Source organism: Oryctolagus cuniculus, chromosome X (genome assembly GCF_964237555.1).
Source record: "Oryctolagus cuniculus chromosome X, mOryCun1.1, whole genome shotgun sequence".
NCBI lineage: Eukaryota > Metazoa > Chordata > Mammalia > Lagomorpha > Leporidae > Oryctolagus > Oryctolagus cuniculus.
Window position 1 is genome coordinate 9487113 of NC_091453.1, and position 23362 is coordinate 9510474.

Sequence of the window (23362 nt, forward strand, 5' to 3'; positions counted from 1 at the left end):
TGACAAATACGAACCTAAAAAAAGTGAATGCCCTTGTGAGAGAGCAGTAGCAATGACCCTGCTGTTTTCTACCCCTGCCTCGGTATTTTCTTCACTCGGCACCCTGCTGCCACCAGAAGCTCAGCCCAGGACAGGCTGCTTCTCCCTTAGCGATCCTGGAAGGCAGGAAGAGGATGGGATTCCCGTAACCAAGCAGGCAAATAGGCAAATGCCTACAAAAAGGGGTTAATAAGGGACTCTAAATAACAGCCAAGTTTGCCGGGACACTAAAGGAAAGGCAGCACCACGTACAAACAGGAGTCCAGAATCAAGCTGGTTTTCAGAGAACAGATTTCTTCTCCCAGAATGCGTCCAGTCTGGCTTCACACTGGCTGGCCTGGCGCTGATCACTGGGCACTCAAGTCCCTATTATTTGCCTGCTCTCTGTCTGACTGGGATGTGAAACTTGGCAACCAGAACCCTACCCAGAGGGAGCTCATAGTTGGCACAGCTGCTAGGCCTGGCAGCAGCCTCAAGCCCTGCCAATGTCAGCTTCCTGAATTCTCTCCAGGTGTGGGCAGAGTAAGCGGACAAGGGGCCAACAGTAGAATCCAAGAGAAAGCCAGTATCTGAGGAGCAGAGAGAGGATATGGATCCAGGAGAGGAGCTAGCAAAGGAATGAATGACGCTGGAGAGGAGCTACCCCAAAGCAGCAGGAAATGAGCACTGTGTGGAGCCCAGTTGAGTGGTCTTCTCTTTGGCTCCCTCTTGAGGCCTCTACTGGTACTGCACTCAGCCCTAGGCCCCAGCCCAAGCCACAGATAACCCTAACACCATTGCATAGAGCAGGCACAGGCACATGTGCCAACACACACACACACACACACACACACACACACGTTCCTTCCTGGTCCTCCCAACATGTATTTCCAACCTTCTTCCTCTTTTTTTGAGAGATGTTAAAAGACAATCTCTCTCCCAATCTCTCTTGGTTGGCAAGCAAGACTATTAAAAAAAAAAAAAAATGCTGGAGCCAGCACTGTGGCGTAGCAGGTAAAGTCACCACCTGCAGTGCCAGCATCCCATATAGGCGCTGGTTCAAGTCCCAAATGCTCTGCTTCCAATCCAGCTCTCTGCTATGGCCTGGGAAAGCAATGTAAGATGGCCCAAGTCCTTGGGCCCCTGCACCTGCGTGGGAGACCCAGAGGATGCTCCTGACTCCTGGCCTCGGATCTGCGCAGCTCCGGCTGTTGTGGCCATCTGGGGAGTGAACCAGCAGATGGAAGAGCTCTCTCTCTTTCTGCTGCTGCTCTTTCTCTCTCTCTAACTCTGACTTTCAAATAAATAAATAAATCTTAAAAAGAAGAGGAGAGGAGAGGAGAGGAGAGGAGAGGAGAGGAGAGGAGAGGAGAGGAGAGGAGAGGGGAGGGGAGGAGAAGAGAGGAGAGGAGAGGAGACCTGCTGCAGTGATTCTGGAGAAAATATTACTTTCCTTACTAAAGAAACAGATGTACCTTCCCCCTTCTTCATGTCTTAAATGCAGACCTATCTGGGTTCAGACTGAGCAGCAAGCCAGTCTCTTCTGGTTGATTATATGTAGCTCTCACCAAGCTAGACCTCAGTCTCGTCTCATCACCCCAATTCCCTACTGAGAACTCCCACCATGCACAGATGCAGAACAGCCAGGCCTGTGCAGTTTTTGACACCAATTTTCACAATTCACTTCAAACCCCCTCTTCCCTAAAGTTCTCCCTCATCACCTTGGCGTGAAGTGACTTCTTCCACCTTTGAATGTCATTTACGCATGCAGTTTGCTACTGCTGAACAGTTAGGCACGGTTGTGTAATGTTATTAGCTGTCTTTCACCTCCAGGAAGCCTCTCTGACCCTCTCATTCTGAGTTTGATACCCCAAAAATCAACTTTAAAATGTCCTATGCTTTTTCCAGCTAAGACCTCACCCCATTTTTGCCGGCTTCTGTCAACTTCTCTGTATCTTCTGGTAACCTATAACCTTGAGATAGAAATCACGGCTTACTTATCACATAGATCAGTTCTCAGATTGAACCAGGCACCTGTTAGTTGCTAAACAAATATTTGCTGAATAAATTGACATCCTTATCTCCCCACCAAGATACCAAGCTCCTTGAGAACAAGACACTAGTCTTTGTCTCCTTGCTTTCCCTGTATGATGCACACAGTGAGCCTCAAATAAATATTTGGTCAGTGATTTACAGGGAGAGAAAACAGTGTTTTACTTCAATAACTTCCACTCATCAACTAAGGAACATGACTTTATATACACATACATACTGATTGTGAAATATGCATGCATAAATACATACAACACTTAGCCAAGGGATGTCAAATAGAAGCTTAAGCAGGTGATTTTACCCACCAAATTGCCCAGCAGTTTGACTTGATCCTCCAATTGTCCCTGCATCATGCAGAGAGAGCCTCTATTATTGTCTTACAAAAGGCTTTGCAACAAAAATCATAAACAATTAAAAGGAACCACTTCTGAAGAAGCTATCAAATAGAACAGAGCAAGATGAGAAAGTTCTCTCACATGTAAGAGCAAGGAGACTTCTAAAGTCAGTATAACACTGATACAAATATCCTGTGACACTGCTCACAAAAGGGCCATGGCTTACCAGGACACGGCTAGAGACATCCTTGAGATAGCCTTACAAGGCACGGCCTATCACGTACAGCAAGAGCAGACCCTGCAGACGTGATGGTCTTCATCTCTGGTGTTTCGGTATTTAAAAATGATTACCTCAGTCCCCCTTTTTCTGGATAGGAAGTGGTAGCTAAGTGATTCTCCCAAATAGGAAGTCAGGTGAGGGGGAAGTGAAGTGGAGACAGCCAGAGGATGGGGTGGTGGGTAAGCTGGACAATGAGAGCACATATTTTCAAATAAAGAAGGGAAGACTGAAGGGCATTTGCTAAGTTACAAATATACAAATTCTTGGAGGGGAAAAGGGATGAAAAATTAAGAAAATACCTAGGGGTCTTCTAGCATAAAACTTCAAATTGGGTAGAAAAAATATGCAAAACATATAAAGTCTGACTATTTTCACACTGTAATATTCAAGCCTGCAGGAGACATAAAACAACCTCAAAAAATGTGAGGGTTTTATCAAAGTTCAAAATTCTCTTGGATCCCAAATCTTAGAGCAAGTGTTTAGTCCCAGTGCTCCAAACCCTGGAGAAGAGGCATCAGCAGGGCCTACCCCCTAGTAGCTCAGGGTAGGACAGCATTTGGAAATAGGGCAATTGCAGATGTAATCAGTTAAGATGCTGCCATACTGGAGTAGGTGGGCCATACTCAATATGACTCATGTCCCTACACAAAGGGGAACTTGGAACACAGACACATACACAGGGAGAATGCCATGTGAGCATCCACACAGAGATCAGGCAATGCCTCTACAAGCCAAGGAAAGCCAAAGGTTGCCAGCGAGCCACCAAAAGCTTACAGTGATGCATACAACAGATTCTCCCTCACAGCTCTCCAAGGAACCAACCCTACCCACACCTCTATCCCAGATGCTGGGAGAAAAAACATTCCAGTTGTTTAAGTCACAAATTTTTTACTATTTTGTTAATGGCACCATAGGAAACTAATACACCAGATTAATAAGCAAGACTTCTGATGCTTGAATTAGCAGGTGCTATCTCTGTGGGAGAGTACCTCACCGCCACTGAGGAATCACCACTGCCTTAGTTTGCAGATTTAACTTCTTCAAGTTGCCTTCTGTCTCATCCCTTCTTATGTATTTACTTCCATTCCACAGTTAGCAAAATCTGTGTTTACTGATTTCTAAGGCTGAATTGATGCAAAGCCATCTGTTAAATGAGAAATATTCCTGTATATATGAGATAATCAACAAATATGGTTTCAATTAATTATTTTAATTACTATTTAAATATTGACTTAGACTGTATCCATATGATGTCAAAATAACTGATCTGCATGTGAATATTTCAGCCAAACAATTAGCTATTTTGCCTATATAATGCCAAATAATGTGGTTGGTTGTTGCTCTATTCCTGGAGTTGACTAGGTTGACCACCAATTTTTGGCATCAAGAAGTGTAGCTTAGATTCCCTTTGTGAATACCAGGAGACCAATCCAGAGAAATAAAATGTCTTTCTTTTCTTTAAACTCTCAAGTACTCTTAGTAATAAAGTATCACAGTGGAGGGCATGTTTCACTTAGATAGCATCACTTAATAATATTAATTAATAGTCCTTTCCTGTGGGATTTTGTAACAACCTTATTTCATCTTTATTGTTCTACAGGGGACTTTGTTGCCATGGCTTGGGGAATACTAACTGCTTCACAGAGACCACTGTATTAACATTCTAGGTGAGGCAAACTAAACAATAAGCCTATCAGGCTAGTAATAAATACGGAAGCAAAGAAGCAGGCAAAGGGTCATGAACACATATTTTCTCATTTTCCTCTTTTCTACATTCCCTAATTTTGTGCACTACTCACTGGTCAGAATCAAGGGAACCAGATGGAGAGATGTAGAGTGGAACTGGCAGGAGTGATTTGAACTGGAGAAAGGGGAAGACATGAACTGGGCAAACTTTCAAATGGGTCCAAACCAGATCAACTACTGTAACTCAGACCCTGGACCTGTGGCTACCCTCAGAACCATAAGTAAGTGTTGCCACATTATGTTTTATAGCCTCCTCACAACTCCCTCTGAGTCTTTCACTTCCTTCTGGGCTCTCTCTCCTTTCTTTCCATTCTGAAAGTAAAATGAAAGAGCATCATAGTGGTCCCCATATCCAGTCTTAACAGCTCCGTGGCTCAAAACAATCCACCACACCCAAACTGGAGAGTCTACGGAAGGTTAGGGTGCCACAGCACAATATGGACATCACAGTGAGAAATTCAGGATTCCTAAACAAACAGCCTCTCACATCTGTGTAAATTATAGATTGGTCCAATCTGATATATTTTCTAGATAGCCTCACTGATTCTTATTTGGATAGTATGGGGATTTCATTATAAGATTTTTTTTAAAGGAAGAGTTTTTCTCCCAAAAAGGACAATTTTATTTTATTTGTTTGAAAGCAGAGATCCAGAAAGAGAGAACTCTTCCATCTGCTGGTTCTCTCCCCCAAATGCCCACAACAGCTGTGGCTAGGCCAGGCCAAAGCCAGGAGCCAGCAACTCAATCCAAGTCTCTCGCATGAGTGGCAGAGACCCAACAACTTGAGCAATCATCTGCTGCCTCTTAGGATACCCTATAGCAGGAAGCTGGAATTGGAAGTAGAACCAGAACTCAAACACAGGCACTCTGATACAGCACAAGGACATCCCAAGTGACAACCTAACTGTTCTGCCAAAGGCCCTGCCCAAACAAGAAGAATTTAAAATACAAATAAAAAGTGAGATTGCAAATGTTTTGTGAAACTAATATCTAGTAGTAAGTAAATTTAGAACTAACATTTATAATGATTTAAAAACAAACAAAAAACACGGATGGTAGAAATGTAAAATGGTTCAGACACTTTGGAAAACAGCTTAATAGTTTCTCAAAATGTTGAGCATGGAGTTACCTAATGACCTAGCAATTCTACTCCTAAATATATACCAACAGAAATGAAAATTTATGTCTACATAATAACTTGAACAGGAAGGTTCAGAGCAGCATTATTCATAAAAGGAGTAAAACATTTCATTAAAATGGTCTCATATTTACAGAGCCTCCCCACAAGTGTCAATGAAAGAATAAGTGTTGAATATATAAAATGCTGGTACTATTTTCTTCAATGTGATTGCTACCTGGGTAAATTAAAGCAAGTTCATGTGTGTGTGTGTGTGTGTGTGTGTCCTAAAAAAAGTATAGTTGTCCTTTAGTGCCAAAGTGCTGCTTCCAGGAGCCCAGCAGACACCAAAATTTTTGGATGCTCAAGTCCCTTATATAAAAATGATATAGTGTTTGCATGTAGCCTATGCACATCTCCTGTAGGCTGTAAGCCACCTCTAGATGACGTATAATACCTAATACAATGTAATGCTATATAAATACTTCTTATACAGTACAGTTTAGGAATAATGGCAAGAAAAAATCTGTACATGTTTAGTACAGATGAAAGTTTTTCAAATATTTTTGATCCACAGTTGGTTAAATCTATGAATGCAAAACCCACAGCTATAGAGAACCAACTGAAGAAGGGAATGAGGGCCTTATATACAGAGGGTATGGTCTTCAGTCATCTTCTGGGATGATTCCTAGCAGGCCATCAGAAGGGCAATCTCCAAGTGTGCATTATAAAGAGCACTGAGGTGAGCCAAAGAGAGGAGGTTTTGGAGATAATTTTACACAGGAAAACCGAACATTTCCTCCACCTTCTTCTCCCCCTCCTCATTTATCTCTTCTCCTTTTTCAAATTAAGTTGTCTCATTTAAGCACCTGGCCCTAAAAGTTAACTCAGTTTCCTTGGGAGCAAGAACATTTATTAGTCCAAGTGAATGTCTACATTATGAAACTGGCCTAATGGATCACAGGCTGTACCTTGTGGATCCACCTGTCCATTGGCCCTTCTTGTCAAGCTGTTGATGCAGGTAGGCAGATAGGATAAAATTGATTAGATTTGTAAGCTGGAGACCATGCCCCCTGTGTGATCTCATGCCCCTACCTGATCTCACCTGGACCTCCACCTGCCAATCAGACTATGCAACCACTCCCCTCTGAGTGTAGATAAAATGCCTGAAGCATGGTGGGCGTCCAGGTGAGATCAGGTAGGGGCATGAGGTCATACAGGGGGCGTAGTCTCCAGCTTACAAATATAATCAATTTTTTCCTATCTGCCTGCCTGCATCACTCTCATGCTCAAACCATTACACTCAGCCCCCCTTTTGTTATAATTTAGAGATTAATACAGTCCACCTTTCTAACTCCCTCACCCCATCAAGGAAGCTCTATTCCCCAGTGCAAACTGATACAAATAAACTAATAACTCTGGGGTTGGATATGATGTGGCATGGTTGTTTGGAATGATACTATGTCTTCAGAGGCCATGAAGCAGTATCTTAGCTCCATTTTGTAATCATCTTAATCCTGCCTATTTTATTTTCCTAAAAATGTATCAGCCTTTCCCTTTCTCTGCTTCCAGCTTACCCTCCCTTATCCACTTTCTATGTGGCCACCAGGTTTACAAGTTATAAATAGAAACCCTGCATGAACTCCCACATTTAAAGGCCTGAAATGGCTCCCCTTTGATAGAACAGACAAAAGCCTCAGCCATTCTTGCTCATTGCCTAAAAGATAGATAAACACTGGAATGTATTCCTTGCCCTTGAATCTCAATTGAGTTTCATTCCCCATTGCCTCCATACCCCATTCCCCATAGCCACCTGAAAGACCAGTTGCTCCAACACTTGAAAGACCAGTTCCAGGAACTCCCCTCCACCTGCTGCCCTCTACCCCACTCCCATCCATAGCCCTCCTTCTGCCACCTGTTCCATCAATGTGCACGTGGGCAGTTGGTCACCCACCTCTGCAAATTTATTTTCTCTGAATAAATTCGGTCTGGCTGTAAATTTGTTCACTGCCTCCTCTCTATTCTGCACCTCTTTTCCTAACATTTTGGTGCCCCGTGTGAGGAGGCACCAATCTGCACCTCTTTTCCTAACACACATCACCTCCAGAATAAATATCCAGCCCTTTATCTAAGCTTGGCAACTTCTTTTTAACCCCGCTCCTGTCTACTTTTCCAAACTACTGCCAATTCATCCTGAACTATTTGTAGTTCCCCAACAAGCCCAGCTCTCTATGCCATCCTAACAGTTTCAAATGTTATTCCCTCTGGGAAGGCTGGGATGGGTAGCTTATTTTCACAGTAGACTGGGAGCTCAGAGGAGTGGAGTCACCACTTCCTTTGCTGTTCCCACCATAACACTGGAAGCTCCCAGGAAGTGGGGCAGGCAGCTTTGGGGAGAAGTATGCAGTGGGATTTAGCACCTTGATCCAGCTAAAGATAACTTTTGGGGGAAATAAACATTTTGCACCCTCAGTTTCCAACCTCACTGCCTCACATTGGGAGTGAGCTCTTGAGATACAAAAGTGGGCCTTGCTTAGGAGTGCTGTGTTAGTAGTAACTGGGCCAAGGGTGGGATTTTTGAGACGAGAGAATTTTGTGATACTTCACATACAGTCCTTGACAAGCCTGATGGTCCCATCCGCTTGGGCTCTAGGATAATTTGGTAAAAAAAAGTTTTTTGCTACCTCGGAAAATGTTCCCTTTTCTATCTTAGCAAGGCTATGAGGCCGGGACAGCAGTGTAAGCAGAGGAGGACCAAGAGACGTAGCCAGCAATCCTCCGAGACTGGTGCTTGTGTTAGTTAAGAGTGGGAAAGTGAGATTGAGTGTACATTCTAAGCGATGCACAGCAAGAAAATGCTGCCAGAGGGTCGCACAGGAGGGAGGCAGGGCAGTGGTCAGGAGAAGCTGCAGGAAAATCAGCTTTGGAACAGAAGCGTGGAAGCTGATGGGCTGCAGTGGAGGTGGCTTCCAGCCCTGTGACTGTGCAGCCCTTCTCAGTGAAAGGAGCCTTGCGTTCCCAATTTTGTCATCACTGTGTGAGGAGTCAGGTGGGTTGACAGGCATTCAGGTTGGTCTTGGTGGAAATTGAGGGTGCAAAATGCTGGCTTCCCCAAAAGTTATCTTTAGCAAGGTCAAAAGTGCCTGTCCTACTCCTTAGGAATTGCCAATTTTACCATGAGAATGGCAAAAGAATGGTGCTTCCCTCCTTCTGAGCTCCCGTTTTATTGTAAAACAAATCAGCTATCCCCTCCTTCTGTTGGCTCTGTTGTGTTATCAGGAGCAAGCCTGACAGGTAAAAAGATTGCAAAGCAGGTCTTAAGATGGGTTTGCCCCCTGCCTTGGTACTGACTGACAGGTTCTTTCCCTCAAATTTGTGCTCAAAGACCCCACTACCACCAGCCCCTTTGGGCTTTTTCTCTCTTGGAGTCCCCCTCCAGGCCACTCGGGCTGTAGGTCTCTGACTTAAATAAATCATGCTTTTAAATACAAAAAAAATGTTATTCCCTCTGCGCAGAATATTCTTTTCCTTTATGACTGGCTGATTTACTCTTATTTAACAGCTTTACTGAGGTATAATTTACATACCACTAAATTTGCTACATTTGATGAATTGCTAACCTTTGAGACTCCATTAGGATATCCTGGTTTGGGTTGGGTTCTGCCAAAGACAAAATATGAAACAAAACTGTGGATGAAAGTGGTTTATTTGGTGGGAGATTCCCAGAAAGCAGGAGAGAATGGAGAAGGGGAGACAGAGAAAAGCCAATAAAGGATGCATTGATCAGCATAAGTGCATTAGTGCTGTAGCCCACTAGGGCTCCCCTCCTCTGGGAATTCTCTGAGAGCCTGTAGGATATATAGGGCTGGGACCAGCACTGTGGCGTAGTGGGCAAAGCTGCCACTAGCATTGCAGGCGTCCCATATGGGCACCAGTTCAAGTCCTGGCTGCTCCACTTCAGACCCAGTTCTCTGCTACGGCCTAGGAAAGCAGTGGAAGATGGCCCAAGTCCTTGGGCCCCTGCACCCGAATGGGAGATCCAGAAGAAGCTCCTGGCTCCTGGCTTTGGATCTGCGCAGTTCCAGCCATTACGGCCAAGTGGGGAGTGAACCAACGGATGGAAGACCTCTTTCTCTATCCGCCTCTCCTTCTCTCTCTGTGTAACTCTGACTTTCAAATAAATAAATAAGAAAGGCAAAGAAGCCTGCATATTTATCGATTTTTCCTATTCCTCATTGAGGGCCACTCCTAAGGGTATTAGCTCTCTAGCACTTCCAGCACATTCCATAGCAAAGGATATCTCAAACAGAGAGAAGCAAGAAGCCCTTAGCATATATGAGATCTAACTGGAGGGAACATTCAGGCTGGCCCAAGACAAGGGCGCAGCCCCAGATGGCATCTGCACACATCATCTGTAACACTTTCCCAACTCTCACCTCTGCTTTTTAGGCTAGGTTAAAGGAACCCTCTCACTGGCCTCATAGCACTCCAAAGTCTTAGCCACACTACACGATTTTCTTGTCTCATTTGTTGACCTCACTCCACTGGACTGCAGACACCTTGAAGGCAAGGTCTTTAAGACCTCTCTTCATGCTTTGCATTTAGCAAAGTACCCTGAATCTAGCAGGGCCACTACTGTATATGGTTTGTTCAAAGCCCTTCACATTCCTAATCAAGTTTTACATCTAAAACCCTCCCTAGCAGGGAGATAATATCATCATCTTTGTTATTCTTATTTTATGAGCCAAAAATCTTAAATACAGTGATGTAATAGAGCTAAGTGGAGGACTATATATTCTGATGGCTAGGATAGTATATAGTTCCCATTGCTTGGTGCACTACGGGAGGTAACAACATTCCCCTATGGCTAAACTTTTCAAGTCATGAGAGAACAGACTTTTCCATATCTAGAATAATCCCCCTTTGCGGTATTCAGAAGATGCCTGAAGGTGGAAGCAAAGCAGCTCTAGAAATGCCAACTCCTGTGCTTTCTCTGAAAAAGGGACCTCTCAATTTCCTCTTCCCCAATTAGCCTCTCCCAGGAGCTGCCTCCTGACTTAACTTTTCAATAATTCTAATATTTGTGAATATGTAAATCACATTTTACTATTAATTAATTAACCAGCATAATGTCATTCATTGGAAGGAAGCGATCAGCCATGGGGAACAGAATGCCTTGTAGCTCTGTCATTTTAAAAGTCAAAACAAGAAGTACACAGTTCTAGTAACAGAAGGGATGAAGTGCTTTGTTCTTAAATTGTGGTCTGGAGTATGATTTTTAAAAAGGATTAAATATATAAACATCAAAGAAAGATTGCTCTGAAGCCAAGAGTTGTATCAGGAAACCCCTGCTTTCTTATGCCCCCTATGTTCAAACATAAAGCAATGGATCTGGTGATTAGAATGGCCTCTGTTCCCTTTGCACAGTAAAGGAAAAAAATTAAAGACACTTTCCTTTAGCAATATAATGGCTACTGGTGAACCAATTAGAAAAATGGAAGAATTTCAACATGATAAGGTCAGAGTCTATTTGGTTGCCTTTTCTGTTATGCATTTTGGAACCACTTGACAGTTTTCCATTTTAACATTTTAAGGGATTTTTTTCTTGGTAGAATTCAGACAAGGACTGCAGAAGTTTTGCCATCTGCAAAAAGAGTGGGTTGGATTAGATCAGCAAACACTTTGGGTTCCATAACAATATTTTGTTGGTCCACAGAACTCCTCGAAGAAACAGCAACATTAAAAATGAATCTTAACACTGGAAAACTGGTTAGGATAGGCCACAATATTGCCACTGTACAACACTATCAAATGAATAGCAAATACAGAAATAGCACTAGTTTATAATATTCACGGCACATTATGATATCTGAATAAGATATTTTTGACACATTATGATACCCAATCAAGGCATTTTAGAAAAGAATTCAAGTAGTTTTCTGCTTAAAATCAGAATAATTGAAGAGAAAAACATGGTTTTCGTTATCAGACAGTCCTGAGTTCTATTTGTACTTCCATTACAGAATAACCCTGGAAAAGATATTTCGTCTCTTTACTCCTCAGTGTCCTTTCCTTAAAATGGGTTTCATAATACTTACTAGCCAACAGAATGATTGCACAAATTACATAGGCTAAGATACTTGAAACTGTCTGGTGTTAAACTTGGCATATAAAATGTAAAAAAAAAAGTTCTTTTCTCCAATTTTCTATATTTCCTCTACATTTTCAGCACAATTACCCCTAAAATGTAAGAGATTATATTTTTGGCATTTCTAACATTTCCCTTTCTCTCTCTCTCTCTCTCTCTCTCTCATTTCTCTCTCCTCTCCTCCTCCCCCATATTTCAAAATAAAAATATAAAAGAGAACCTCTTAAGCTCTGAAACTTCTCTAAAACCAATTTAGAAGTGATGGGGGTTAGAAAGGGTAGGGGTATCAAGGTTTAATCAGATCTGTCCCTGGTGCTGAAAGTGAATCATGTCTCTAAACTTGCCACATTTAGATGAAATGGAGGGAAATCTAGTTTCACTAGTTTCATTTAATGAAGAATCTGAATTGCACTCTGTTTGCTATTTAAGAAGTTAAATTACTCAGGTTCCCTCTTCTATTAAGTTCAAAACCTTAAGAGCATCCCAAGGAAAAGATAGGAAAGTGGAAATCTCCACTAAGCCAGCCCATCAATGAAAAGGCTATCATAAGGCTGATGTGTGTTGAAACAGAATTCCCTGCCAATTCATTTGAGTTACACATTAGTTTTTGTTTTGTTTTTATATTTATTTTTATTTAGTTGAAAGGCAGAGTTACATAAAGAGAGAGGGAAAGACAGAAAGGGATCTTCTATCTGCTGGTTCACTCCTCAAATGGTTGCAACAGCCAGAGCTGGGCCAGGCTGAAGCCAGAAGCCAAGAGCCAAGAGCTTCTTCTTGGTGTCCCACGTGGGTGGAACGGGTCCAAAGACTTTCCCTGCTTTCCCAGGCTCATTATCAGGGGGCTAGATTTAAAGTGGAGCAGCTGGGACTTGAACAAGTGCCCATATGGGATATCAACGCTGCAGGTGGCAGCTTTACCTGCTAAGCCAGAGTGCTGGTCCCTATAGATTAGTTTTTAAATGCATGCGCACGTTATTATTTTCAATGTTCTCAGTGCTTCATACTACTCCTTGTTTAAACAGAACTGTGTCTACCAGTGTCTCATTAGCCCAGTTTAGCAAAAGATGTTCATTTACAAATAACACTACTGGTTTGCACATTAAATGTGCTTATACAATTTGAGGACTATTCTTAAGTCAGCATTCCCCCCTACCATCTTATTTACCATCTGAACTTCTCAGGTAGATTAACACATGTTTTAAATATGGGGAATGAGAATTGATAACTTATTCCTTTATTTTTCTCCAATGACCATCATGTCCAATAAAATGACTTTAAAAGCCATCTTTCAGAATGTGGAAACACCCTCATCCTCCTCCAGTGATTTGTATTTTCCTTTAACAAGCTATCAACATGTATTTACTCAAGCCTGCTCTGTACCAACTCCCAGCAAGGAGCATCTAAAGAATCAGAAGTTAAAAGTAAGATGCTCAGCTTTTAGGAAATTAAAGTTTTGTTAAGAGAACAGTAAAAATTATATACTATTTTACATATACTATGTAATATATGTGTATAACTATAAGAAACATTAGATAACAAAGAAATTCAAAATAGCAAGCAAGGTGTTAACTCTAGGCTAAAAAGTATTCTACACTTAATCTTAGCCAAAGGCCGAGAAGCTAGGCTGAAAGTGTTCTGAGACCAGAGATGAACCAGATATTTATATGCTTTTTATGAGCCCCCACACACAGGTGGGACAAGGCCTCTTCCCTGGCATTTACCTGGCAAGTTCATATTTTAATCTTCTGTATATTTTACCCAACCCTATTAGATTAAAAATTCCTGGAAAGCAGGAAATCTCTTCTTGGTTTCTCCTAGTCCTTGACCATAATCAGAACATGCTCAATGAACTAACTCAAATAAAGTTGTCCAACAGAGCTAAACAAAATAATCTCAGTTGTGGCAGTCTAAGAAGAGTTATCAAAAATGTGGGCTGGGATTTTGAAATAACTTTGAAGAAAAGGGGGATCTGAAAATTGGAAAGAAGGTAAATCCAAGCTTTCTGTTATGAGAGAGAAAAAAAGAAAAGAAAAACAAAGGCTGGAACTTGGCCACCTCAATCCACCAGCGGCATTGTGAGCACAGACACCTAGCTAGTGTGTGCCAAAATGTTTTCCCTTGAACCAATACATGAAATATCTCTCTCTTAGCCCAAAGTCCTATGTTTATTTGGGAAAAGATTTCGCATGACTTTTTACCTTACATCATCATGGATCATTCTTCTAAAAGGCTCATGATGAGAGCAAGAGTCTGCTAAGTTGGCAGAATATGGTGAAAATCCCAGACATTCAATAAACACACTTCTGGCCAGGGATTAGCTACACACAGCAGTGTGTCTCCCCATCTTAAGCAGATTGTTAGGATTTGCCACACATGCTTTCTTTCTTCAACTGCAGTTCCACTATCTGTAAAAGTCTTCCTTTGGGTACTATTTCAGGGAGTACAGAATTGCTTTGCATAAAGCAGCTTCTTGGTCGAAACAGGGATGAGATCCAGTAGTTGTTTCATGGAGACATCCCTGCCCAAGGTAACTGTGACATTTGTCAAAGGAGCTTTGGCTTTCCCTGCAAGTATTTCCATTATTTAATAAATCTTACCTCGATTACTTTAGAATAGCAGAAGCACCCATCACTCAATGATGTGCTGGTATCATCAAGATGAGGAAGGTATGAACACACTATACTAAGTGCCACCCTCCTCATGATCCTGCTATGTGCAGTGATTTCATAGTTGAGATAGAACTGCTTAAAGATATATGTTTGAAAACTGCTTAAAGATAAATGTTTGAAAACATTTTGTTGTTTCTCAGGCAACAGATGGTGATATGACTGAAAGCTAATGCTTGACCCATTTGCTAGACAAAAGTAAACCCTTGTTCCTAACCTTACGAAACTCAATAACTTCTCTTTAGAATCCTTAAATTCCACACCACAATTAACCTCTCTGGCATCTGTGAGAAAGACTGAGCCAAGAGATTGATTCCAAATGTATCAGATGATAGAAACCCCTGTAGAGTGGGACTAATTCAGTATTTTATCAAAGAATTTAATCTCTGCAAAGGAATGCACTTGTTCATCCCAACCAAACAATAATTAGAAAAGCATCTGTTAAGAGAAGAGAATTCTACTTAAAATATAGTTGTGTATATTTGACCCTAAGAAAATAATTAGAGATGCAGTCAGAGATTTCTATTCAGAATGTTCATCTCAGCATTATGTATAATAGTAAATTTAAAAAACAAATATTTAACAAAATGGTATAAGTTTTTAAAATTAAGGTTCAGCCATATGATATTATTCTATGTTCAGTCACTAAAATACTTTTTAACAATATTAACTTGCACAATAAAATGCTCATGATTTTAACTGGGAAAAATGCTTACTAAACAGTGTTTACTATGATACTCAATTTTAGAGAAATAAATTATATAAATATTGCACATACAGTGTCCATGCCCTCCTGCCAAAGCCTCCCAGGACCACATCAACAGCGGCAGGGAGGGAGAACACACATTCTGGAGAACAAAGGGGCATCTCAACCAGAGGGTGTTGGAAAGGACTTAACATGATATTTGGGCTTGTGTTACGTGTATTGGGGGGGATAGTTTAAGTCAGTGGGCTTTGCTTTGCATCAGATAGTGTGAGGAAGCAGAGATAATCTTATGATTGGATGTCTTCATAAATCTTTATCTGCAGAGAGAGAAGACTAGAACAAGGAAAAAGCCATTACTTGTTTTTAAAAGACCACACTAGTCACTCATAGCAGGCAGGATAAGGACATGCTTGGCCATTTTTTGTGGTGGGGACAAGACTGGTGTTTTGTCTGTAATGAGGCATGATTATGGAGTGGTCCTAATTTTGTCTTTACCTACCACAGTGGCATAATGCCCTCATCGGACATTAGTGCTTTGAAAAATGGCTGTGAGTGCCAGCTCAGCTCCCAGTAACATGGAGGCCCAGCTGATGATACCAGGGCAACTCCTGGATGTGTGGGACTGCTTTTCTTTTCACACATGCAGAAATAGCAAAGACTGGAATTATAACAAGTATCATTTTATTAGATGTTTGTGATATTCCAGGCACTGTTTTAGGTGCTTTTTATCTTTGATTTAACTCTCACAGCTACTCTATGGGATAAGTACCATTATCATTCCCATTTTCCAGAAGAGGAAATTGTGGCAAAAAAGGTAAAGTTATTCACCCAACATATAGTTAATAGTGGAGCAAGGATTCAACTCAGCCACTACCAAACTAACAGTCTTAACCTCAGAATTATATTGTCTATGTTTACCATAAATTTTCAACACAGGTTATCTTTGAAATGTAGTGGGAGTTCAGGGATACAGGTATTTTGGTTCATTTTTATATTTTGAAAATAATCTAAAATATATATTCATTTTTAATCAGAAAAAGTCATGATTTCTGAATGTACTCACAGAAGCTCTGTTCCCAAGGCCATTGTCCCAAATGCAAACCCAAATTTTTGGTAGTAGCAATGCTCCTGTGAATGTCTAAATCAAGAGTAGAAAAATCTGTTCATTCTCATTCTCTCTCACTCACTCCAATTCGATTTAGCCAACACTAACTGGATTACCCACAATAAAACGTGTGTGAAAATCCACTCTCAGGCGGTTCTATCCCTGAGTTTACACAAGCAGGTGCAAGTTCTCCAAACTAAAAGCAAATATTTGATCTTAAAGGAAAGGCCCTTCAATGTGGGAAGCCAACACTCCCACCTGGGTTAGCTGAGCATTGCTGGGTTTCTCTAGCTCTAAGATTCGGCCCAGGCACTAAAGAGCGGGTACTCCTGATATTCATCCTGCATAAGAGCTGTCACTAAGTGGCGGGAAATTTTAGGGATGAGAGCAAACCAAGGTTGCGAAGCAACCGTTTGGAGGGACAAAGATTGCAGGACGAAAAGAGCTACGCTAAAATGCAAAGGTTCCCAAGGAGACCTGTAGGCTGGTTTCCCTTCTCTTACTTTTGCCCCTGTTCTGGCATTAGGGCAAGGGAAACATCCCTGTTCCTGCCCTTGGCAGAGACAGAGTTGTGACCTCAAGAGAGGGGACCACCCACTACCTGCCGCTGGCTCAGTGTCGAGGAGCGGGACCGCAAAATTCCACACTGCCACCCCCCAACCCCACCCCCAGCCATGCCTTTCCGCCTTTTCGTCTGCCCGGGCTGGGAGCCACTCAGGGCATCCACCCCGCCATTTAGCACCTCGGCTGCGCAATGGTGGGTGGTTTCCCAAAGCGCGTGCCCTCGCAGCCACTCGAGCTCGCCTCGCCGCTTGCAGGGGCACAAGTCAATGAGGCTTTTCCCTCCGCGATCATCGTGAATCAGCAAAGCGCTGCAGAGCAGCCGCGTCTCCGCGAACACAAATTAGGATGCTGGGGGAAGGGCCAAAAGTGTGCAGGGGAATCTCTAGTCCCTTTCAATGAATCCCTCCTTGGGAATGGCAATACTGGGGGAATGGGGGTTGGCTGGAAGCTGCAGGATTTAGGAGTCCTGGGGAGCCTCTGGGAACTGAGAGTTGGGTGGGGAATGGCGTGGGTGAGCAAAGTGGCCAAGAGATGGGTGGAAGGACCAGGGAGCGCAGCTGGGCAAGTGCGCCCTTGGAGTGGGCAGCGCAGCAGTAGCAGGTGTTGCTGAGGGAATGTAGGGAAGAGGGTCGAGTATGGAGGAAGGGAGGAGAGGATCAAAAAGGAATTCCCAGTTCGCGACTTCCTGTTCTCAACGTGCAAGTTCCCAAGTTCAGTTTGAGAAGTAGACGGTCGCTTGGCATTGGGGATGGGCTCCTTAGGGTAATGCTTCCCAGAGTTGCATTCTCCCATCTCTCTCTCTCTCTCTCTCTCTCTCTCTCTCTCTCTCTCTCTCACACACACACACACACACACACACACACCTTCCTCTCTCCCGTTTCCCCTCTTTCCCTCTTTCTCCTCCTCCTCCTGTCCCTATTCCGTCTTCCTAGGGCTTTGATTAATATGCATGTCCATGCTCAGTAGTGCGGGCCACACTCCGGGGACCGCGCCTCCGGCAGCCGCTGCCTCCCGCTGGACCCTTGGCACCGCGAGGCAGAGCAGGAGAGATCAGAGGCTTAGGATGGGGAAGCCAAGCGCCTGGAGCCTAAGGACCCCTCATCCCCTCCTGGTCCCCCTCGCCCCTCCCCCCGGCCGGACAGAGCGCCTCAATGACCCAGACTCTGAGATCCGGCTCGATCTGCGTTGCAATGGACTGACCCAGAGGCTTAGAGCGCGCAACCAAACGCACTAAATTGTACCTGTGCGTGGCCGTTCCCGCCGCCGCCGCAGGTCTATCCCGGGCCCAAAGCCGGCGCCCGCCTTCTCGGGGAATTCTCCGGAGGGGGAGTGCGAGGGGAACCAGAGTGGCTGCCTGCTAGCTCACGGCTGGCGCGTACAAGCACACGCCCAACTTTGCCCAGCCGTCGGCGCCCCCCGGGCTCCCCCGCGCCCCCTGCGGCTCGGCACGCTCGGAAACCTGTATCTCTCGGGTTTGAGATAAGGTTCTCCCCACTTTCACAGTCTCGCATATGTAGGAGAGGGCGGAGAGAAGGGGGTTAACGCTACTGACTCCCTGACTAGCCTTTCTCAAACACTCTACGCCCGCAGGGGCACCCGCGTCAGCCCCGCCGCACCAGGTCCCCCAGACCTGCCAGTGACGACAGAGAGAGGAGGAGGAGGAGGAGGAGGAGGAGGAGGCGGAGGCGGCGGCGGCGGCTGCTGGGCGGAGAGTCGGGAGCCCGGGAGCCCTGGCGACGGCTGGTTCCACCAAGTGTCTGTCATTATCAGCACTTTTATTACTGGGGGACTTGTGAAAAGGTTGGGGGACGCAGGGCAACACTGCCCAGCCCCAATCCACTCTGGAAGGACCTTGCATTCGGGTGCGAGAGAACAATTCTCCACGGGCACATTTCGGGTAGACGTGCTCCCGGCGCACCCCAATCCCACGGTCCCGCTGAAGCTGCAGTGTTGGGGCTATCTTAAATGGCTCTTACTTGGGAGGAGGCGTGATTTCCACGTTCGAGCGTCTTCGCTCCCCACCCCCTCTCGGCACCAGCCAGTGCGCGCCACCACCTGAGCCTGGCGAGAGCGGGGCGCACGCAGTCTTCAGCCTGCTCCCTTCCGCCTCTGGGTAGACTCGGCTAGGAGCGGGTCTGCCCGACAAACCCCCCGCCCCTCGTCCGCTCCGCGAGAACTCTTTACTTTTTTTGTTTGGAAAATCGGGGCGATTTCTTTATTTATTTCTGGGTCTCCCCGGAGGAGGGCAGGGGAGAGGAGGGCGAGCGGCGCGGGCCGGGCCGGGCCGGGCCGGGGGAGGGGAGCAGAGGGAGGGGAGGGGACTGGGTGTAGCCTGAAATTCTCCGTCCTCGTGTTCCAGGGCTGGCGCGCATAGTCTCCAGGCGATAGCGCCGCCGCTCCCCCGCCACCCTGTCGTTGGCCTTGGGGGTCGGGTGAGTGGGGTCATGACGCGCCGTGGGGGCTGCCCGGGGCCCCGGCCGCGCTGAGAAGGGACGCGCCCGCGCCGCGAGGAGACCCTCCGGCCGGGAGGCGGCGGCGGGTGGGGAGGGCGCAGGGAGTAGGGCGGGGTGGGGGCGGCGCGGAGGCCGCCAAGCTGGGGGGCTCTCCGGGTGGGCGCGGCCGCGGGCAGGAGGGCGTGTCTCCAGCCCGAGGGGACCCTCCCGAGGCGCGGCGCGGGACTCCCCGATGGTGGTGCCCCGGCTTCGGGAGAGCTCAGGGTCTCGCCTCCGCCGCCGCCGCCGCCGCCGCCGTCGCCGCCGCGGGCGCCACCACCGCCGCCGCCGCCGCCGCCGCCGCCGCCGCCGCCCGAGCCCGCGCCGAGCGTGCGCCTCGCCCTCCTCCCGCGCCCGCTCTGCTCTAGGATGCTGCGGCAGGTTCTGCACAGGGGCTTGAGGACGTGTTTCTCCCGGCTCGGCCACTTCATTGCCAGTCACCCGGTCTTCTTCGCCTCGGCGCCGGTGCTCATCTCCATCCTGCTCGGCGCCAGCTTCAGCCGATACCAGGTCGAGGAGAGCGTGGAGCACCTGCTGGCGCCCCAGCACAGCCTGGCCAAGATCGAGCGCAACCTCGTCAACAGCCTCTTCCCGGTCAACCGCTCCAAGCACCGGCTCTACTCGGACCTGCAGACTCCCGGGCGCTACGGCCGGGTCATCGTCACCTCCTTCCAGAAAGCCAACATGCTGGACCAGCATCACACCGACCTGATCTTAAAGGTGAGAGGGGGGCGGGTGCGGGCAGCCTCCGCCCGTGTCCCTGTCGCGGCCAGGCTGGGTGAGCGCGGGGGTCCCGGCTGAGAGCGCCGCTAGTCCTATCCCAGGAGGCTGCCGCAGGAGCTTCCCTGCACTGCGTGCCCCTGGGTGGCCACCCCGAGCCTCCCAGGTTTCCTCCGGGTCCGGGTCCGGGCCCGGCCCTGCCCGCGCCGCCTCCACCGCCACCCCGCAGCTGCTGCAACAGTTGGGGCGGCGGCGGCCGCGGTGCTGTGGTCGGTGCGCTTGTTTTGGTCGCAGTGGGCTTGGGGGTGGGGAGGCTTTGGGGTAACTGGGCCAAGGAAGGAGTAGAACAAGAGAAGACATTCTAGAAAGTCTTGGTACTTGAGAACAAAATACCGTACTTGGGGGAGATTCCAAGACACCTCTCCACTCCCCGTTTTTTTTCTCCCCTCCTGGGGCCGCCGAGTGCTTGGAGAAAGGCTGCTTGGGGGAGGGAGGTTGGGAAGGGGCTGAGGAATGGGAGGCGGGATGGCGAGGAAACCGCCTCCCAACCAGCCAGAAAGAACTGGGGCGCCTGGGGAGGACTGGGGGCTGACTTGCTGCCGACTTCCCCGGAGCGAGGTGGCCATCTCTGCCTTTTAGGGTAGGAGATGAGGTTTGAAATTCGCAGTTATTTCATCTTGCACGGTAGTTCCTCTCTGAGAAATGCAAAAACTTCTTTGGGCAAAGAGGGAACAAATCCATCCACTTTTATTTGGGTGCATTTGAGCTTAGGGGTGAGGGGCAGAGCCCGAAGGGTGAGAACAGAAGCCTGGTTGTGTAGCCCGGAAAAGAACAGGAAACAGCAGCCGGTTAGAGGGTGACACTCTTGGAATCCGCTTGTGCCATCAGCAGGAGGTGGGAATCTGATATGGAAAGTGAGGTTAATGGCAGTAAGTTTCAGGAAGTTCCTAAGAAAAGCAGAAGAGTGAGGACTAGAGATGTGAACAGCCGAGACTGCAGGAGGGAAAAGCAAAAATAGGTGAGAAGGTTCCATCTAAATGGCTGGTGGGGATGTGGGCTTGTTTACTTAAGGTTCTCCTCCTGGAGGGCAGAAGGGAACCAGCCTCAGCTGGGACCCCGGTGTGGAGGAATGGGAGGTGCTGGGTTTGTGTGGGTCTTTGGTCCAGATATGGCAGCAGACTCCAGTTAGATGTCTAGTTTACCTATTGTAAGAAGCGTCCACCCGTGAACCAGGGGAACTCTTGTTTTTTCCTCCATAAGTAACAGTTTATCCCTAGAGACAAGCTAATTTCCCTCTATTATTTCCCTTCCTCTGTGGACAGGTTATCAATGAGCAAGATTAGTACTGAGGGGAACCTGCCTGGGGGCTCAGTGGAATTAGGACCTTCCCACACCGAGTGGCTCATGGACATTTTAATGGCACTCAGATCATCACGTATATTCAGTCACACATTGCAGAATTTTCTTCATGTTAATCCTGAGATGTTTTTCTCATGATTGTACTTCCAACATCCAAGTGTTTTTTTTTTTTTTCAGTATTCCAGTGTACATATTTTGACACACAGATAATGCTGCTTCCAGTGCTTTCTCGTGAAAACATGCAGTGGATTCATCACCATGTTAAGGAAACTAGAGATTTAGTCAGGCCAGACGGTTGGAAATGCCCTGCTTTTTGGTAGATGATCTACCAAATGATGTTTCTCTTTGTATTTTTGTCCAAGGCAGTCTTTCCATTGGCTTTTTCTCCCCTAACAAGGCATCACTGTGATGGGCAGTCGCGGTTCCATTCACTCTCAAGGTTAATGAGACATCAACAGGCACATCAGATCTCTTTGCAACTGTATTCTTTCTCCCCCGCTTTGATTTTGATCAGTTTAGGACAGAAACGAGTATTATAAGAGAAGGTTAGGACTGGAGAGAGGAAGGCTGGCTTTGCCTCCATGTCTAAAGGACAAGTGGGAGAGTCAGTGGATTGTTTTGAGAAATGGGATAGTTTTTCATGCTGGAAGTGTCTGGGTAAAATCAAAACCAAGCTGACTAGTGGTCAGAACTCATTTCTAGCTGATAGCTCTCTGGCCGCATGAGTCCATACAGCTTATAAAAACCCTGATTTATGAAACCTAGGGAATGGCCTGAGATTTAAAATGATATATTCATTGTTTCTTTCTTCATCCAACCCTTATTTTTGGTAGGTAGGGAGCGGGGAGACAGGGAAATGGCCGTTCAGTAGTCATGGTAATGTAAAGTGTGGGAGTGAGCACTTATTTCTTTTCCTCCATTTAGAGACATGATGACTTATCCTTTACAAAAGGTGTTAAGAGTGCAAGAGTCACAGTTATTGCCATTATTAGTGTCATTCTGATACTCCGTTGCTGGCATCAAGGATAGCACCACCAGCGAACACTGTACACAACAAAAAACAGTCCTGGCCTGTTTGGACGCATCACATTCCAAGTGAAGTGGCCAGAGCAAAAGAAGGGTTGGAGGCTTTCTCAGGCCCCACTACCAAAGTGGAGGAAGTAACTGGCAGGGTTTTACAGGGTGAGCTTCAAGCATGATGTTTCTTTCCTCATTATGTTTTGGGGTTGTACCTGTTCAATGAAGGAGATCCTTCTTGGAATACTAGTGCAGCTGGTTGCTGACCAAAAATAGACTGGGAGGGTATGATAACAAAATACGAGAAGACACGTTTTCCCTTTTTAAAAATGTAATTCAGAGTATCATAGAAAAAAATCTACATTTGAAAATCCCACTCATTTGGTTTGAAAGAATGTTTTCAAATTTGTTCAAGTGACATGATCAACATACTCAAATTTGGCAGCACAGAATATGACTCCAAACCATAAGGGGTGACTCTCCCTAGCAGTAAGGGCTACAAGAAAAAGATGTAATTTGCGGCAAAAGAGGGTAGAACCTAACAGTGCTGGTCAAGGCTCAACCATTGATTTCTTTATTTTACTAGAAAATTAAATTTAGCTCATTATATTCTTAACAGAAAACCTATGATACTCATCTTGGTACAAATTTAAAAGTAGGGTGTCATCAGCTTGTACAGATGTCTCTTTGTAATCAATTAAAATGAAGTATCAAGAAGGTCCCATAGATAATTGATCCAGGATATGACTAATACTTAATTTATTCCAGAATCACCCATATAGAGAGAATAATCAGCTTAGACCAGTCCTTATGGGAATATCAACTTTACACCACATTATAGGTAATAAACATAGAGTATGTTTAAAAACCCTAAACTGGGAGAGGTGCTGTTATCCCATTTTACAGATAAGAAAACTCCTTAGAAGCTAACTGACTAGTCCATAGAAAAAAGACAAGGACCGAACCACTGCTGGGATCCAGGTTTTGATCTCTAAGCCCAGTGCTCTTTTCACTATCATTCACTGCCTTTTCGTATG

At 45.6% G+C, this 23362-nt stretch overlaps 1 protein-coding gene and 1 long non-coding RNA gene across 2 annotated transcripts in view; one reads left to right on the forward strand and one right to left on the reverse strand.

The window, feature by feature from the left end:
- LOC127484919 (uncharacterized) overlaps nt 1–18351 on the reverse strand; it is a 695554-nt gene extending 677203 nt beyond the window's left edge. Inside the window, exon 1 of the long non-coding RNA XR_011385634.1 lies at nt 17979–18351. This is a non-coding gene — a long non-coding RNA (uncharacterized lncRNA). The remainder of the gene's footprint in view (nt 1–17978) is intronic.
- Nucleotides 18352–19102: 751 nt separating this feature from the next.
- The window catches only part of PTCHD1 (patched domain containing 1), a 59951-nt gene continuing 55691 nt past the window's right edge, over nt 19103–23362 (forward strand). Inside the window, exons 1-2 of the mRNA XM_008272447.4 lie at nt 19103–19169; nt 19598–19949. Of these exons, the coding sequence (XP_008270669.1) occupies nt 19599–19949 (351 nt within the window). The 5' untranslated portion in view covers nt 19103–19169; nt 19598. The remainder of the gene's footprint in view (nt 19170–19597; nt 19950–23362) is intronic.